The following is an 18,332-nucleotide window of genomic DNA, read 5'->3' on the forward strand; positions in this document are numbered from 1 at the left end:
CATAATTTTTCTGCATTTGGTGGACCTGTAATAAGTGTTCTCATTCAACATTTAAATAAGTTGACTTTCTATTAGTTGAACCAAACAAAAATACTCTACTAGCTTTCTTGATGATCTTTTCACCTTTATGACCACTGCTTCAATAATAACTTCATGCTCTATCATTGGTGTCACTCTCGAAAATTAATAAATAAATAATCAATATAATGGAAGGAAACATTCCACGTGGGAAAAATTATATATAAAAACAAAGATGAGGTGACTTACCGAACAAAAGCGCTGGCAGGTCGATAGACACACAAACAAACACAAACACACACACAAAATTCAAGCTTTCGCAACAAACTGATGCCTCATCAGGAAAGAGGGAAGGAGAGGGGAAGACGAAAGGAAGTGGGTTTTAAGGGAGAGGGTAAGGAGTCATTCCAATCCCGGGAGCGGAGAGACTTACCTTAGGGGGAAAAAAGGACAGGTATACACTCGCACACACGCACATATCCATCCGTGGTTGGATATGTGCGTGTGTGCGAGTGTATACCTGTCCTTTTTTCCCCCTAAGGTAAGTCTCTCCGCTCCCGGGATTGGAATGACTCCTTACCCTCTCCCTTAAAACCCACTTCCTTTCGTCTTCCCCTCTCCTTCCCTCTTTCCTGATGAGGCAACAGTTTGTTGCGAAAGCTTGAATTTTGTGTGTGTGTTTGTGTTTGTTTGTGTGTCTATCGACCTGCCAGCGCTTTTGTTCGGTAAGTCACCTCATCTTTGTTTTTATATATAAATAAATAATCACATCTGTTTGTAGCCAGAATGTCCAAAATATTTCTTTCATGTGTGGGCAGTGAGCCAATTTCCACACAATGTATTAAGTATCACTGTTCTTACCACCAACAATGTATGCGAAGCTTTCTCAGGAGACAGTGGGCAGATTAAAGTCACCACTTTCTACTACCACATACTTTGAGTATTTCTCTACTGTCAGGCTTAGGCTATCTTTGAGTGTGTCTATGATCAATGGATCTGAATCTGATAGTTGGCAGCATATTTGATTATCAATTAAGTCCATCAATCCTGCTTAATCTCGTCAATATCAGTTGGATTCATTTTGCACCTCACTAAATGTAATGCTTCTATTTATCACTGCAAACACTCCTCCTCATGAGGAAGTTAAATCTATCTTAGGATATTCATTCTATGTGTTGTCAAAACAAGAGATTTTAAACATCTCTTAGTTCCTATGGTTGAGTTGGTATAAGTTGATCTCTTGACAGCTGCAGTGGTCTGGACACAGAAGCTTCACACGTCTACCTCAACCAATAATATGACATGATTTTATAAACATCTCCATCATAAAGCCTCAGTGTTGTCACAGTTTTATAGATAGCAATTTTTTCGCTTGCAGCCGTTTTCCCTTCAAAGTTGAAAGCTGGCAACAGTACTACAAGCTGTCAGGGATCTTCTTACAGCTGCTAGAGTACAGTACTAAGTGAGGATTGACAGCTTGCTATAAGAGGTAGGAGCTCTAGGACTTTGCTGTGAATGTCCGACTGTGGTTTCTCAGCTGGGGGCCTCAGAGTTTTATCTAATTTAGAGGAGGGAATACTAAGTTAGTGCCCATTTACGGTGTCTGATGTATACCTGTCTGATCCTGAAAAACTTTACAAGAATCCATTGTGTGTGTAGGTCTACGAAACTACAGCCGGTCTTGTCACAGCATCAGAAGGCTTCTGGCTTAGACCCTCCTCTCAGCTCCAGAACAGAGGGCCCTTTCAGTCCTCAGAACAATGCTGCTAATCAACATTTGTGCAGAGACCTCACAAGTGAATATAGCTGTCTTCACCAAGTCGATCAGTCTCCAGAAAGAACTGGTAATAGTCTCAAAATCCAAGTGACAGACATAGATGGTGCCAACATGCGTAAGCTGCAGATGAGCAGCTGACTGCAACATGTGGTATCAACTGCTCCCATGAAGGCTTTTCCCACCTGGTAGGAAGTTCACCTTGGGGTACATCAAACACACATTTGGTTTGTTTCCGTTCTCAAGACGACATTTTCCTAAGAGGGGCCATCAGGCATCTAACACTGGAACTGCCTACCACCAACAGGATCTTTTTTCCCCCTTTACGAATGCCCTGACCACATTAAAAGGTGAGATCAATGCACAAGTCCCCTAGCTGTCCCATTATTAGCAGCAGGCAATGTCTCAAAGCTATTTGTCTCCTCATTAGAGATAAGTGACTAGCCTTTTGACAATTAGCCACATACTACCCTTCTCACAGAGCAACTCCAGATCTGGGCACATCCTATCAGCCGTCATCAGATGTCTGCCTGGTGCCAGCCTGGGGTTCTCTACAGAAAACTCAACAAATACGGGGGCTGACAAGCTACACAATGGGACATTGCCCAACTATTCACCACCTGGGCAATTAACAATGGCCATAGGAAGCCAGTTAACAGCAGCTAACACAAACAAAAATGAACTCCTTCATAATGATCTGGCAATAGCCACAAAACCTAATCACATCTATTGGTGTACTTCAATGACAAAAAGAAGTAGAGGAATAAGGTGCAATGCTAGGATGTGTTTATGTAAAGAATAAACCAGGAGCAATACACAAACTTAAGGGTACAGCTGCTGCAAGACTTGCTCTACCTAGTATCAATACCATGGGATCTGAGAGACTACTGAATGTTAATAATGGTAACTGGTTTCAAAGTGCATCCTTCACTCCCGTTATTCTACTGGTCTCATTATCCACTAGCCCCCTGCCACAGTGGGTTGGCAGAGACTGAGGCCAGGAGAGGAATCAAGAATGTTTCAACATACTGTCAGAGAGCTTCTACTCTTTTTGATGCCTTCCCTTTCATCTTTGTTTCTCCTCATCCTCACATCAGGCGAGTCATCCTGATCCTGGGGTCTGAGTGAACTGCTCCTCCTTTCTAAACCCAACCTATGTAAACCCACCTATGAAATTCAGAAAAGTTTGTGCTGGAGGAAGGATCCATATGGCACAGGCTGTGAAGTAGTCTCTGAACCTGAGCATGCTGTACACAGCATTATGTTGCACCAGTGGGAGTTTAACTCTGCCCTTCGTCACAGTTTGGCAGCCTCCATTGATTCTGGTGCACAGCTGGTAGGTGGTCATACCCACATACAATACTGTGCAGAAATTGCAGTAAAGCTGACATATGACACAGCTGCTTTCACACATAGTCCTGGCTCTGATGGCATAGAATAACCCTACGATAGAATGTGAGTAGGATGTGTTGGATGAGTGAATTTGACACATCTTGCCTCTGGGTCTTCCACAGGGACAGACCAGGTTGTATGTAGGGTGGGCAGTGGAATACCACTTTAGAGGGATGAAAACATTGATGGGTAAGATGTCCCTAATTTCTTGACATGATGATAAATCATAAAAAGATAATAAAAAGCATAGACACAAATATGGTTCCATTGCTCCAGTCTAAATGATAATGGGAGAAGGTTACCCCCTTGCAGCTTGTTCTTAAGGACAATGGGAGAGACAGGTGCAAGACCTGTCCAACTCACCAACACAAAATGTCCTACTCTAGCCCTGGCACAGGTTTATCCCATCCCATCAGTCACGGCCACCAGCAAAAGCAGCCATGTCATATGCCAGCTCCACTGCAATTTCTGCAAAGCATTTTTTATGGGAATGAAACCAGCTGCCCTCCAGAATGAACGTCCACCTCCAAATCGTGGCCAAGAGCAGAAGTGACCACCCAGTGGGTAATAAACTGTACACGGCTGAGCACAACATGCACAAGTTCAATGGCTGTTTCACAACCCATACCCTCTGGACCCTTCCCTCAAACATTAACCTTTCTCAACAATGAAGATAGGAGTTATGCTTGCAAAACATCATTTATTCTCGTAATTCTCCTGGCCTCAATCCTTGCTAAGCCACTGCACCCACAACCTCTACCCATTCCCTGTCTATCAAGTACTCCCAGTCCACTGCTGCACATTATCGTCATTGAGCACCGCACAAACACACCTGATCTGGTGCCTGTCCCCATACCTGCTACCTCCCTCAGAGTTGTCAGTCACCCAACAACAGCCATTTCTATCTCTTTTTCCCCCTCTACCCACCTCACTCAAAACAATCCCTCACTCCAGTCTACTTGTTGAACTGCAGTCTACCCACCCACCAGGAACTGCTACACGCCTTGGACACTTTAGAACATTTTGCTGCAACATCTGAGATGACTGTTAGTTTTATGGAAACTACTATGAGTACAGTTGGTCATGAAGTTACCATGCAGTTTATTCCAGTCTGCGACAGTGCAATATACAGGATTGTTTCCATAGAAAGTGCTCTGTAAAAACATTTTTTAAAGTTATGGTACAGTAATTAATGTAAACCTTTTTCCTTCTCTTGTTCATTTTCAGAGTTATTATTGCAAACTGATGTTGTACATACAGTTGATGCACCTGATAACACTATAAAGTTTCTTTTTAATCTTCTGAGATAATAGATAGTAGGTACTGTATGGTTTTCTATGATGAGATAGATAATATGCTGTAGTATGGATGTATGTACATATATACCCTAAACTGTTAATGTACAGAAAAAAACTGTACTCCCTGGTTAACAAAATTTATTTAAGAATAACTTCCGATTTCTCAGTTCCTTGAGATTCGTGTTAATGAGTACAGTATTTTACGACCCTTTCATAAATCTTCGATTTACACTTTATCAACATCCATCCTGGACTATTCATTCAATTTAAATTTTGATAAAACCTCAGTGTGCAGCAGCAGCAGCAGCAGCAGCAGCTAATGTAGAAAGGATAAGAAACCACGTGCAGTCATAAATTTATCAGTAAGTATATTTCAACCATAGGTAGGCACAAAAGTCTGCAAGAGTAATGTGACATGAACAATACATTTACAAATTATTAGTTTTTCTAATTTACAGGGGATGTGTGTGTGTGTCTGTGTGTGTGTGTGTGCGCGCGCGCGCATGCACTCGTGTACACTCAAGTTTCCATCCAGTGGCTGTTTTGAATTGTTCGTGCTGCTGACAGCTGAAATTAGCTGATATACATGAAAGAGACTGTGTAAGAGCCAAAATGGAAAATGGAAGTGTCTTACAATATTTCAAAGTGACCCTCAATACAAGCAGCTGCATACGTAATAGCAATGCTTAAATGCAAATATTGAAGCAGTTTCTTCATCGACTATATGGCACTGAAAGGCAACACAGAATGCAATCCCATATTTTCTTTGATTATTGATGCCAGGGACCTCAATGTGGTCAGTACCACAAGTTTTGCAGTATCTATTCTCCTAGGCACACAATGTTCTCCGGGCAACAACAGTTTGTAAAAATTTGAGCTCCACATACATAATTAGAATAATGAAATATGACAAAATAAACAAACAGAAACACTAACAACTTCCATTTATCGGTCATCACAATCATTATTAAATATACAGACAGATTTTTGCACTTACATCGAGAAGGCTTGTGGCCAAATATGCCATTGAAAAAGCATGGCATTCTTATTGAACCTCCAATATCTGACCCTATTCCAACTGGGGAAGCTGCTGCAGCTTGAATGCAGGCCTATGTGATAAAGAAAAACACAACAGAAAAACACTGGTAAACAACAAACTATTATATGATATTTTATATTTAATAGGTAGAAAGTGGACATAAGTAATACATGAATAGCCACCACGAATATTAAAACTATTTTGGTACTGAAGTTGGAATGTTAGGTTATTCACATTTTACCACACAGTGCAGCAGAATTAAGGGATCACTTCTTTTTTAAACCCTGCAATGGTTAAGTTTGAAATTTTGCTCAAAGGTTGTGTTTCGAGAATTTCTGCGTAAGTTCTAGAACAACTCGGCCTCCTACCATCTTGAACACACGATATTTTAGAAGTGAGAGCGGGATGCTAGAACCCTACCTACTGCACGTCACATGTTTGTGTGTGCAGGTGTCAAATCAGTCGCGAGCAAAGGTAGCTGCGGCGGACAAACGGCACTGATGTCTGGTGATTCATGGAAGTTCTAGTAAAACCATGGAACTTCTAAGTTATTCTGTGCTAATCGTATCAGTGACCATTGTTAAAAATTACAAGAACAATCGACATCCGGAAGGAAAAAAACCTCTTAACACAGGCTGCTAGAGACAAGACATGTTTACGATTTCTGTGGTTGTTAAACCAACTCTGTTGTAAATGTATCTTAATTGTGTCTAATGTGAGACGCTACAGGTGACTTTCAAGAAGTCGAATATTTACATGAGAAATGATAATTTTGTTCTTTATGAAGCTCAAATATACCGATAATTGTTGTAAAGTATTCTTCGAGTACCTAATTATTTCACAAGTAGAGAGAGAGAGTCTTTAAGGTTCCTGTAACTAGAATTATTCTTTGAAGAAGAAGTTTATAGATTCCAGAAGCCGGCTATCCAGAGAAGAAGACTGGCTGTGCACACCAAGTAAGTTGACTTGTATAAGAGAAGTGGGACGTTTGCACATAAACTTCACACTCTTAGTCATCAAATCGTAAGAACTAGGCGACAGAAGAAAACAGGAATTTTGAGACAAAAATGAGATAAGAAGATGATATGTGTTGCCATAGCAACCAAGCATTGAGAGATGAAAGAATCATTCCAAGAAATTGAATTAAACCCAAAGTATCAGGTGAAGAAAATTTGTGAATGTAAAAATGGAGAAGACATAAGAAAGTCACTACATTAAAAACCGCAGAGAAGATCTCGATGTATTAGACTAACAAGGGGAGGCCACGATAAGCAGTAGCGCGTACTTTTCAAACGTTATTGAGAAAATCGTAAGATAATTTTGATCGTCAAATATATACACCTGTGTGTGGCCGTTTTCACCAGGAAGCACCAGCAGCCAAGCATGCCCTGTAATCGCTGGATCGAGTCCCGCTCATCAGTTTTTTTTTTTTTTTGTTTGTTTTGTTTTTTGTTGTTTTTTTTGTTGTTTTTTTTCTTTTTTTTTATTTCTAACAGTCATTTTCTTTGCTATTTATTTTACAGTTGTTATAATGGGAAAAATACGTGTAATCAGGTGAGCTTTTATTAAATTTATAATGTTATTTGGCAGTCTACAAATTTTTATTATCACAAATAATATAATATTCATAACTACCGACTAATAAATCGCCAAACGCATAAAGTGATACTGAAAATGTATGCTTGTCCGTGATTTGAGAAATCCCTTATACCTGGAAGGAGCCCGAAACGACTTGTTACATCCAAGTTTGACCAGCACAGACGGCTTTCAAAAGATGTACAATTAATCGTTGCTTTCGACATTACGAGTACAAGTTGCGGGATGGTATTTTTCATAAAAACATAAAAAACAAAGTTAAACGGCACCAGCTGCATTGAATAAATGCTATGTTTCCACACACGCAAGGTGTTTTGAGGTGGAAAAACAAACCTCGTTAACATTTTCAAAAACCTCTCTTTCAGCTGATAATTTGGAAGCAAACCATACATAACGCAGCATTTCCTTAAATATAGGTGCTGATCATTGGTCATGCAGTATCGGGTGTATTTTAATAGCGTCTTCACGAGAAGCAATTTCTCGTTCTCTTTCAATTAAATACGAACAATTTTGAAGACACGGCAAGCATACATTTTGTTCTTGTGAAGGCATGGGAGATTTGAAGACTGAATTCGACACTTTAAATACTAAACTACAGAATTTTAAGATAGATTTAAAGAATGAATTGACTAGTTCCCTGCACACTCAAGTAAATCAAATGTTCACTGACCTTAGTAGTAAACAGAATGATAATTTCTAGAAGCTATCAAAAAAGTTAGAATTTGAGATTGAGGACAGATGCAATAACGTAGAATCAGAAATCAATGAAAAATTAGGATCTTTCAAAAATGTGTGTAACGTTAAATTTAATGCTGTAAAGCAGGGACTGAGTACTTTAAAAGAAAGTGTAGATAAGCAGAGCAAGTTAATACCTGTACTTTAATCGCAACTTACAGGTGTAAGTACACGAGTGGACAATGTAGAAAGAAGCTTCAAAGAGAAAAGACAAAACTCTGATATCGTAAATGTAAGTAGTTAAGAAGAACAAGTCAAAGAAATCATAGAAAGAAGAGTTACTGAGAGAATACATCTGGGAATGTGTCACCTATGGCTTCTTTTGAACTTACTGATACCAGGAAGGGCATAGACGAACTCTGGAGAGAATTCAAACTTATCCAGGAACAAGTAGAAAAATGAGTAACTTCACCTAATGTGGTGTTAACCAGTGGAGTAGTTACTGATTTGCAATGGGAAACTCATTCGGGGTTATCGAGACAATTTCCTAAATTTAAGCCCAATGGAGAGGTACATCCGACACATTTTTTGAAAAGGATTAACCAACCTTTAGCAAACAATTGGGAAGATTCTAAGAAGATTGAATTTGCTGTGGGTTACCTTCTAGGAGAAGCCTCCGAATGGGGAACAGTAAATATTGAGAACTTTTCCACTTGGGAAGATTTTCAAAAGAAATTTAAAGAGAAGTATTGGTCTGCACGTGCCCAGGAGAAGTTAATATCAGATTTGTGGGACCCAAAATATTACAATAATACTTGGGGTACAATGAGGAAGTATTTCGATTGGCATCTAACGCGTGCAAAGTACTCAGATAAGCCGATGGAGGAAGAAGGATTAGTGCAGATTTTAATTAGATGATTTCCCATATATGCGAGGAAAGATATCTTATGTAGTGGCTGGAAGACGGTAGAAGAGTTGTTGTCCTTTGTAGATGCACTTGATGCCTTAAATAAGGACCGCAACAAAAACTTGCACCAATGCGAAAATCCGAACTACAAAAGGAATAGCGGGAATAATGTCAAAAAACATGAGGCAAACCTAGCAAGAGTACACCAATGCAACTGGAAAAATGAAACAATTATCAGAAGAAGCATCCACCTTCAAATTTAGGTCCAGTAACTTCTCAGGAATTTGTACCGAGTAACAATAGAGCACAAAACGGATGTGTGATATCTCGTTTTGGTAACCAGCCTGTAATTAGTAATAATGAGGAGAACACGATGCGATCTGGATCCAGGGCCGAGGCCCAGGTCATGGAGATACATTAGGAGGCCTTGTTTCATATAAATATGTTAACTTTACCCACAAAATACCCGCTAAGGAATAGTTACTACTTGAAGAACCGAGTTTAGATACCAATAACCCACAACCTATAATAGTACGGACAGTGGAAACTGCATAGGTTAACATATTTATAAATTCAGGGAGTGAGGTATCACTCATCCCCAATGCACTCTTTAATTCAGTACAGACAAAACAGCACTTACCGCTATTGCCAGTAACGGGAGTTTACATAGTCGAGATAACAGGAACAAAGAGTAAAATCGTGAGCTATGAAACTCAAGTGAGTTGTCGTATTGGAGATATATTATTTCGGCAAACACTATTAACAGTATAATATATTAATAGAGATGTATTATTTGGTTTAGATAGGTTATTAGAATTTAAAGTCATCTTAAACTTTGACGAGAGTCTTCTTTGTTTTGGTAAAGGGGACAGTAGATATTGGACACCGTTTGTGACAGATAACTGCATTAGAAAACAAACAACTGAGTGTAAGTGTCTGCGATTAACAGCTACAGCAAAATTGTCACCAAAGATCCATAATGTAAATCAAGTATCACTTCGAACTGACATACAAGACAAAGTTAACGAGTCCCTAATATTAACCAATCAACAAAAGCGAGATTTATATAAAATTTTAACGGAGTATGAAGTAGTATTTTCCAATCGTCCGGGTAATATCAGCGACAATATTTGTAAATTTAGAATAAAAGATGACTCTCCATTCTTTTGTAAGCCGTATCCAGTGGCAATAACTTTGAAGGAAGCAGGGTAGAGATGAAATCAATAAAATGATTGATAATAATATCATAGAATGAAGTTCTAGCATCATGAATAATCCTTTGGTCGTGGTAAAGAAAGCTACAGGCGGAGTACAATTAGTATTAGACGCTCATACACAGTTCGGCATATAGAGACAGAGAGAGAGAGAGACCAACCAATTAATATTGATGAATTGCTATACAAATTTGAAAAGGCAAGATTCTTTAGCACTATGGACCTGACTGCGGGATACTGGCAAATAAAATTACACCCAAAATCCAAAAAGTATACAGCATTTTTGTTTGATGGTAAATCATATCATTTCAATGTATTGCCATTCGGACTTAATATCTCTATGCCCGCATTCATACGTGCATTAGATGAGGCACTAGGGAGAGAGTTATTGAAGGACTTGATAATATATGTAGATGATATCTTGATAATATCGCTTCTTGGTAAGAACATTGTTTAACTTTGTGCAAAACTTTGAAAAAATTCAAAGAAAAAGATATTACGGTGAAACTGTCTGAACCATACTTTGGGTGCCAAGAACTTAAGTTCTTAGGTCATATTATAGGGGTACAAGGAATTAGACCAGACCCTGAATGCATCAAAGCTATCTAAGAATGACCATAGCCCAGAAATTTAAGACAGTTAAAAGGATTTGTGGGGATACCCAGATAATATCGTCGGTACATATGAGGGCAAAAACTAAATGACCCGAGAATTTTACATTTATTAAGGAAGGGAGTGCCATGGACTTGGGATCAAGGTGCCAATGATGCATTTGAAAATGTCAAAAGTGCGCTTGATGAATCACCAATTTTACATCATCCAGTTATGGGCGAACCATTTAAAATTTCAACAGATGCATCTGATTACGGAATTGCTGCATAACTTCTCCAAGGAGAGTGGAATCTGAATAACGTAGAACACCAAACCATAGCTTTTGCTAGCCGTAGTCTTAAATAAGAATGAATTAAATTGCATGGCTACTGAAAGAGAACTATTAGCAATTGTGTGGAGTATTCAAAAATTTCAAACACTAGTATGGTGATCAGAAATCCGCATTTATAAAGACCAATTTACTGCATAGTAGGTTAATACGATGGATGCTTTTCCTACAAGAATACAATATTAAGATACAGTACGTACAAGGTTCCGAGAATATTGTACCTGATGCTTTGTCAAGGTTACCCACAGGAATGGAAGGATTGAAACGCGTGGAAGGACTTGGCGTTATTTTTGCCATTAATTTTATATCGGCAGAATCCAAACATCCGAGTAAACGAAATGGCGTAAAGAATATCTGAAAATATACATCATGATCCTTACTTTACAGAGACATTTTCTCTGTGTATTCAGAACTCATTACCTCCTAATCAAATAGGAAAATGGAAAATTATAGGTCATAACTTGTTTTGGAGAGACAGCTTAACATCACAGCAGTGGTGTTTACACATTCCGAAGACAAACTGGAGTAGTATGTTCATACAGGATATAGATACTTCGGAATCAAAAAGTGTATAACTCATATGAATAAGTCTTATTATTTTAAGAAACTAGGACATAAAATAGCATCTTTAATTAGAACCTGTGAAATTTGTCAGAAAGGGAAAGAGAGTAATACTCATGTGAAGTACAAAATGTACCCTATTATTCCCAAGTCATTACACGACCCCACAGCGGCATATTTTTTTGGACCAATTCCACAAGGAAAAGGAGGGGTACCATACATTTTGGTCATCGTAGAGTAGTGGTCAAAATATGTTGAACTATATCCTATTAAAAAAAAAAATACGCACACAGTTATACACTGTTTACAACAATACTTCCTAGAAGTAGGTAAACCGAAACGGTTTCTTACAGATAATGGACCACAGTTTGTAAGTAATGAATTTAAAGAATTCCTGGCATGGGAAGGTATTCATCAGGTGTTAATATCCAATTATAACCCGCCACCAAACCCGTGTGAAAGAGTAATGAAGGAAATTGGGAAGTTACGAGACGGAATCCAAAATTTTCGGGACTGGTGCTGCCACCTGGAAAGTAGTAGTAGATCTTTGCACCGCTAGGTGGCAAGAGCTGCATATCTGATGAGGCAGTGTGCGGAGTGGCATTCAGCTGGGAGGACGTGCTGGATGTCCACAATGATTTTTGTGATACTCTGTGTGGCTATTTACGCGAACAGAACAGCGCGTGTGTATCAAATTCTGTCTTCTTGTCACGGGTTATTAACAGCGACGAGAGCTGGATTTACGGTTATGACCCAGAGACAAAGCAACAATCGTCCTAGTGAAAGAGCCCGGGCTCTCCAAGACTCAAAAAAGCGAGACAGGTGAAGAGCAAAGTGACGAGCATGATCATCGTTTTCTTTGATACCAAGGGAATTGTGCACATAGAATTGATCCAACCCAACCAAACAGCGAATTCTGCGTACTACTGTGACATTTTGTGACGGCTCCATGAAAACATGTGGCGATGACAGACCGAACTTTGATGTCAAGGGAGCTAGCTGCTGCATCACTAAAATGTGCAACGCACCCTGTCACACGCTCTTGCTCACCAGGACCTTTTTGGCCAAAAACAACATGGTGGTTGTGCCCCACCCACCATACTCACCAGATATGGCACCTTGCGACTTCACGCTATTCCCAAAACAGAAACCCAAGTTGTACAGTAGATGAGAACAGAAAGTAGAGTACTCATATGTCACAAACACCTTGAGTTTACGATTGGAGACAAAAAGTCCTCATAATTCCTAAATATTAGAAAAGTTGAGTAAAACCTCACACAATTGCTCATGTCTAAACAAAGCAGAATAAGAAAACAGCAAGACTACGCAGGAGCCTGTTTAAGAGAGTACAAAGAATTTTAGTTGGAAAAAAAATAAGTATATAAACATATAGAAAAAAAGTACATGTTTATGATATGTACTGTTGTTCTGGGTGATGTTATTTACATAATGATTATGTAAAAAATATAGCGTGTTCGATCTCGGGAGGGGGGGGGGGGGGCGAATATATAGTGTTTTGAGAATTTCTGCGTAAATTCTCCACTCTGCCTTCTACCGTCTCAAACACACAATATTTTAGATGTGAGAGTGGGATGCTAGAATCCTACCTACTGCACGTCACATGTTTGTGTGTGCAGGTGTGAAATCAGCCGCCAGCAGAAGGTAGATGCGGCTAACAAATGGCACCAACAAGTACTTGACGGGCAATCCATGGACATTCTAGTGAAAGTATACAGAAGAACCATGGAACTTCTAGGATATTCTGTGGTAATCGTATCAGTGACCATTGTTATAAATAACAAGAACAATTGAGATTCGGAAGTCCAAAAAAGAAACTCTTAACACAGACTTGTTAGAGGCAAGACATGTTTATGATGGTTGTTAAACCAACTCTGTTGTAAATGTATCTTAATTGTTTCTAGTGTGAGACGACACGGGTGATTTACAAGAAGTCGAATATTTATGCGAGAAATGATAATTTTGTTCTTTATGAAGCTCAAATATACCAATAGTTGTTGAAAAGTATTCTTCGAGTATCTAATTATTTCTCAAGTAGAGAGAGAGACTAAGGTTCCTGTAACTAGCATCATTCTTCGAAGAAGAAGTTTGTAGAGATTCCAGAAGCCGGCTATCCAGAGAAGAAGATTGGCTGTGTACAAGATGTACGTCGACTCGTATAAGAGAATTGGGAAGTTTGCACATACACTTCACACACTCTTAGTCATCAAAACATTAGAAGCTGCATACAACTTCCTATATAATGGTGCAAAAGCATGGTGCCATGTTACGTCACCCTCAGGCTCAACAACGCTTCAGATAGCAAAGTGTCGATGTTTGTGAAAAGAAGGCCACAACTCAGAAGCTAATGTGACATGTAAGGTGGGTTAATGATCTCACATTGGCACCAAATTTCACCACAATTCTGTCTAGTGCCACTGCATATGTGTCATTTGATTGGAATGTTGTCACTCACCCTCTTACCCAAATTTCAACCCCTTCATCCAACCCCAGCATCTGTAATTGAGGTCAAATCTGTGACGCCCAGCATTGAAATCATCTGGTTTTCTTATGAGTGGTCGAGGAAAACATCGCTACTCCAAATCGGCACGGAAAGGCCGCAGGGCATGGCATAAAGAATGTTAATGAAACCACCCCTTTCTCTGGGGTGTTGATTCTCAAGCGTTTCGCAGCTGAAAATGACAGTTCACAGTGTGAAGTGCAACAGGAAGACATTATCCACAACTTTAACACTGCTGACATCCTCAGCTGTTTCATCCCTTCTCTAAGAACATTGTGGGACTGCACATCCCCGTCAAACATGATCACACCCATTTGGAGCACAGTGTGACTGCAATTTTTGCTCTCACATACTAGCTGAAACCACTAGGGACCATACAAAACCATTCAACAAAATCTGGGTATGATCCAAAGCAGCTAAGGGTGCTAACGCTTTTTCGGGAAAGGGTCCCTCAAAGACCCTTGAGTTCCATAAAACCCTCAGTTGCACCCGCACACCTTTATTGCAAATTTTAAAAATGTGCCTCTGCAGGCATAACCCGTGATGAGGGCACTGGGTGCCTGCAGGCAGGCCACACTGCAGCTCTTTAGCCGCCACACTGCTGTTCCTGCACCTGATATAGGAAATCCGAAATCAGAGTGTCGAACGGGTTACCAATCTGCATGCGCCTAGAATGTGATCGCAGGTTTCTGTCTGTAAAGGTACATTTTTAAATTCTCAAGAAAGTGGATGCCACTGAGGGTTTTACAAAACTGGCGGCTCTTAGAGGGACTCCTTGCTGCTTTATTCATACATGTGTCAATGTCGCATCCCCCTGTGATCATGCCAGAGGAGGACACAAAAAAGGAGAACTGAAAAAGTGCTGGTACATTTAGCTGCTTTGGATCAAGTTAAAATTTTGTTGACTGGTGTTGAACAATCCCTAGTGGTTCCAACCTGTAGATGAGAACAAAAATTGCAGTCGTGTTATGCTCCAAATGGGTTGGATCACATTTGATGGGGATGCAGTCCCACAATGTTCTTAGAGAAGGGCAGAAACACCCAAGGGTGTCAGCAATGTCAAAGGTTGTGAAGAACATCTTCCTGTTGCCCCATCGCACTGTAACTGTCATTTTCAACCATGGAATGCGTGGGAAGCAACGCCCCAGGGAAAAGGGTGGTTTCATTGACACACTTTACGATACCTGCTGCAACTCTTTCATACTGATTCTGAATCGTGGCGTCTGTGGGATGTTTTCGTCAGCCACTCATAAGAAAACTGCACGATTTCAATGCTGAGTGTCACAGTTATGACCTCCATCACAGAGGCATCAAAAGAAGGGGTAAAATGTGGGTAAGAGGGGTGTTGTCACAATGTTCCGATTGTGTGACATGTCGAAAGTGTCACTGGGAAGAATTGTGGTAAAATTTTTGGTGCCAATGAGAGATCATTAATCCACCTTATACGAGGTGTGGCTAGAAAAAAACCGGACTAGTACTGGTGAAACAATAAAACGAATGCAATAAGGCTGAAAGTCGCGTGGCCTGTCACGTGACTCTCGCTCCGCCTACTGCTCGAGTTTCATCTGCCTCCTGCGCTCAGTCTGCCCGTGGTGTCTGTTTTAAGTAGTTGACATTTTGTCTGTGCGTCGGAAAATGTTGAGTGTACAGAAAGAACAGTGTGTTAACATCAAATTTTGTTTCAAACTAGGAAAATCTGCAAGTGAAACGTTTGTAATGTTACAACAAGTGTACGGCGATGATTGTTTATCGCGAACACAAGTGTTTGAGTGGTTTAAACGATTTAAAGATGGCCGCGAAGACACCAGTGATGACACTCGCACTGGCAGACCATTGTCACCAAAAACTGATGCAAACATTGAAAAAAATCGGTAAACTTGTTCGACAAGATCGCCGTTTAACAATCAGAGCAGTGTCTGAGTTAACAGGAGTTGACAAGAAAAGTGTTAGGCAGATTCTTCATGAAAGTTTCAACATGAACAAAGTGTGTTCAAAAATGGTTCCAAAGTGTCTCACAATTGAACAGAAGGAACGCCAAAGAATGATTTGTTCTGACACCCTGGAAAACATTGAAAGTGATCCCACCTTCTTACAAAATGTTATTACTTGCGATGAATCGTGGTTTTTTACTTACGATCCCGAAACTAAACGCCAATCGATGCATTGGAAAACTCCTGGTTCTCCACGACAAAAAAAAGCACGAATGTCAAAATCGAAATTCAAGGCAATGATGATTGTTTTTTTTTTGACATCAAAGGGATTGTGCACATTGATTGGGTACCAGAGGGACAAACAGTGAATCAGCATTACTACATTAGCGTCCTGGCTACCCTACGTGAGCGAGTACGGAGAAAACGGAACGATTTGTGGAGAAAAAAGTCATGGATCCTTCACCAAGACAATGCCCCAGCTCACAGTGCGTTGTGAGTGAAGACGTTTTTGGCAAAACACAACATTCCCATCTTAGATCATCCACCCTACTCACCTGATTTGGCCCCCTGTGACTTTTTTCTTTTCCCTAAAGTCAAGTCAGCTTTGAAAGGAACTAGATTTGAGACTGTTGAAGCAGTAAAAGAAAAAGCGACGGAAGTAATGTATGGACTTACAGAAAATGATCTGCAGCATTGCTATGAACAGTGGAAAATTCGTATGGAGTGGTGTAGAGACTGAGGAGAGTACATTGAAGGAGATAACATGAAATTGTAAATAATTGTAAATAAATGTTTTTTCCAGCATCAGTCCGGTTTTTTTCTAGCCACACCTCGTACGTCACGAACTTCTGAGCTGTGGCCTGTTTTCCACAAGTGTCGACACCATGCTGTCTGAAGCATCATCAAGCCTGAGGGTGATGTCGCAGGGCAACGTGCTTCTGCTACACTACAGAGGAGGTCTGTATGTGCCTTCGAGCCAAATTCCAAACTGAAGCACAGCAGTGGATGGGAATTAAGGGGGTTTGAAGAAGTGGTCCTTTAATTCTGTTGCACAGTGTATTCAATAAAAAACAGTTCACTTAACAGATACTTGCATTAGCATGTAGCAAACATAACTAACAATCAAGTTTTTACATAATGTTTGTTGTGTGGGGTTCAATCAGGGCAATACTAGAGAATGGTAAGATAGGCCCCATGTGCAAGCATAGAGGGGGTCACAAATACAGACCAGAAAAAAACCAGAGAAAGTCAATTTAAGAATTAACCAGGAGAGGTACACGAATTGTTCTACTCCTCGTGTTCCTACCTTCTGGCTAAGAGAAGACACCTTGCCCTCGGCCTGAGACTGTATACATACACTGTTGTATTAGTATCAACTCATTCAAGTAACATAATAAAGAAATAACTACTACCGTACTTCTACCACTAACACGTAATGTTTTATGTGGTAACAGTGTGTTCAGCTTATGCAACTGTTGCCTAAACAGCTCACTCATGTTCAACAATGAAGTTCTTGCTACTACGGTATATGCACCAATGTGTTCACATTATGATGAAGCACCTGAGGACTTTGCAAAGAGAAAGTTGACAAATGACAGTTAATCACACAACAATTTGATAATGGAGAATTTTAATATGAAAACTACAGGATAATTCATCCATGGGAAACTGGATGTAATACAAGAAATGGCACAGGTTATTCATTATCACAAAATGCTGAGAAGAACAAAATTCACTTTTCTTCTTTCAGAAGAAGACTACCAGGAAATAGGCTTGGCAAAGACCAAATTCAACTACAAAATGAAGTTACTATATTTAATCAAACAATAAAGAAACTGTTCAATACATGAGACAATTCAGAAAAAAAAGATGTATACACACCCTCTCCTCTCATCAGCATTCAGCTTCTTCTGTTTTGAATACAACTTTTGAGTTTTTTTTAGGGTCTCGCAACCTAATTGTGCGTGGATGGTCTCCTCCTGAGGTAGAAATTCGCCAAAATGATGCCTTTTCAGGCCAAAACACTGAGGCCATGACTTTTCCCAAAATTGTGGTTCTGCGTTTTTTGGCAGATGTTGAATTGGTGTGATGCCACTGTAACAATTGTCTTTTTGTCTGAGGCATGTAATAAGCCACCTGCATTTCATCTCCAGACACAATACATCTCAGAAAATCCTCATCTTCCTATTCAAGTTGCCCAAGGAACTCTCGTGTGCTAATTACGCAGTTTTTCACGTGCTGCCCTGTCAGTTGTTTTGGGCCCCATCTTGCACACAGTTTCCAGTATCTCAGTGTTTCTGCAAGTGTCTTTTGTGAGACAGTTCTGGAGAGTTGTGGAAACATCATAGAAATTTCATCCCCTGTCTATCAGTGGTTTTCACAGTTTCCTCAATATTTTGCACCAACCCTTCAGTCAAAATGAAAGGCCTTCCACTACTCCAATCATCATGAACATTAGTTCTACCTCCA

The 18,332-nt window shown here is 39.9% G+C and overlaps 1 protein-coding gene across 2 annotated transcripts in view; it reads right to left on the reverse strand.

The window, feature by feature from the left end:
- The window catches only part of LOC126457171 (fatty-acid amide hydrolase 2-A), a 174,598-nt gene that overhangs the window by 113,623 nt on the left and 42,643 nt on the right, over window positions 1-18,332 (reverse strand). For both annotated transcript variants that reach the window (XR_007585437.1, XM_050093254.1), the window contains exon 5: window positions 5,480-5,591. Coding sequence is in view for 1 of the 2 variants with exons in the window: in XM_050093254.1 (XP_049949211.1) it covers window positions 5,480-5,591 (112 nt within the window). In the remaining variant the exon portion in view is untranslated. The remainder of the gene's footprint in view (window positions 1-5,479; window positions 5,592-18,332) is intronic.

The sequence above is a fragment of the Schistocerca serialis genome, chromosome 2 (genome assembly GCF_023864345.2).
Source record: "Schistocerca serialis cubense isolate TAMUIC-IGC-003099 chromosome 2, iqSchSeri2.2, whole genome shotgun sequence".
Classification (NCBI taxonomy): Eukaryota; Metazoa; Arthropoda; class Insecta; order Orthoptera; family Acrididae; genus Schistocerca; species Schistocerca serialis.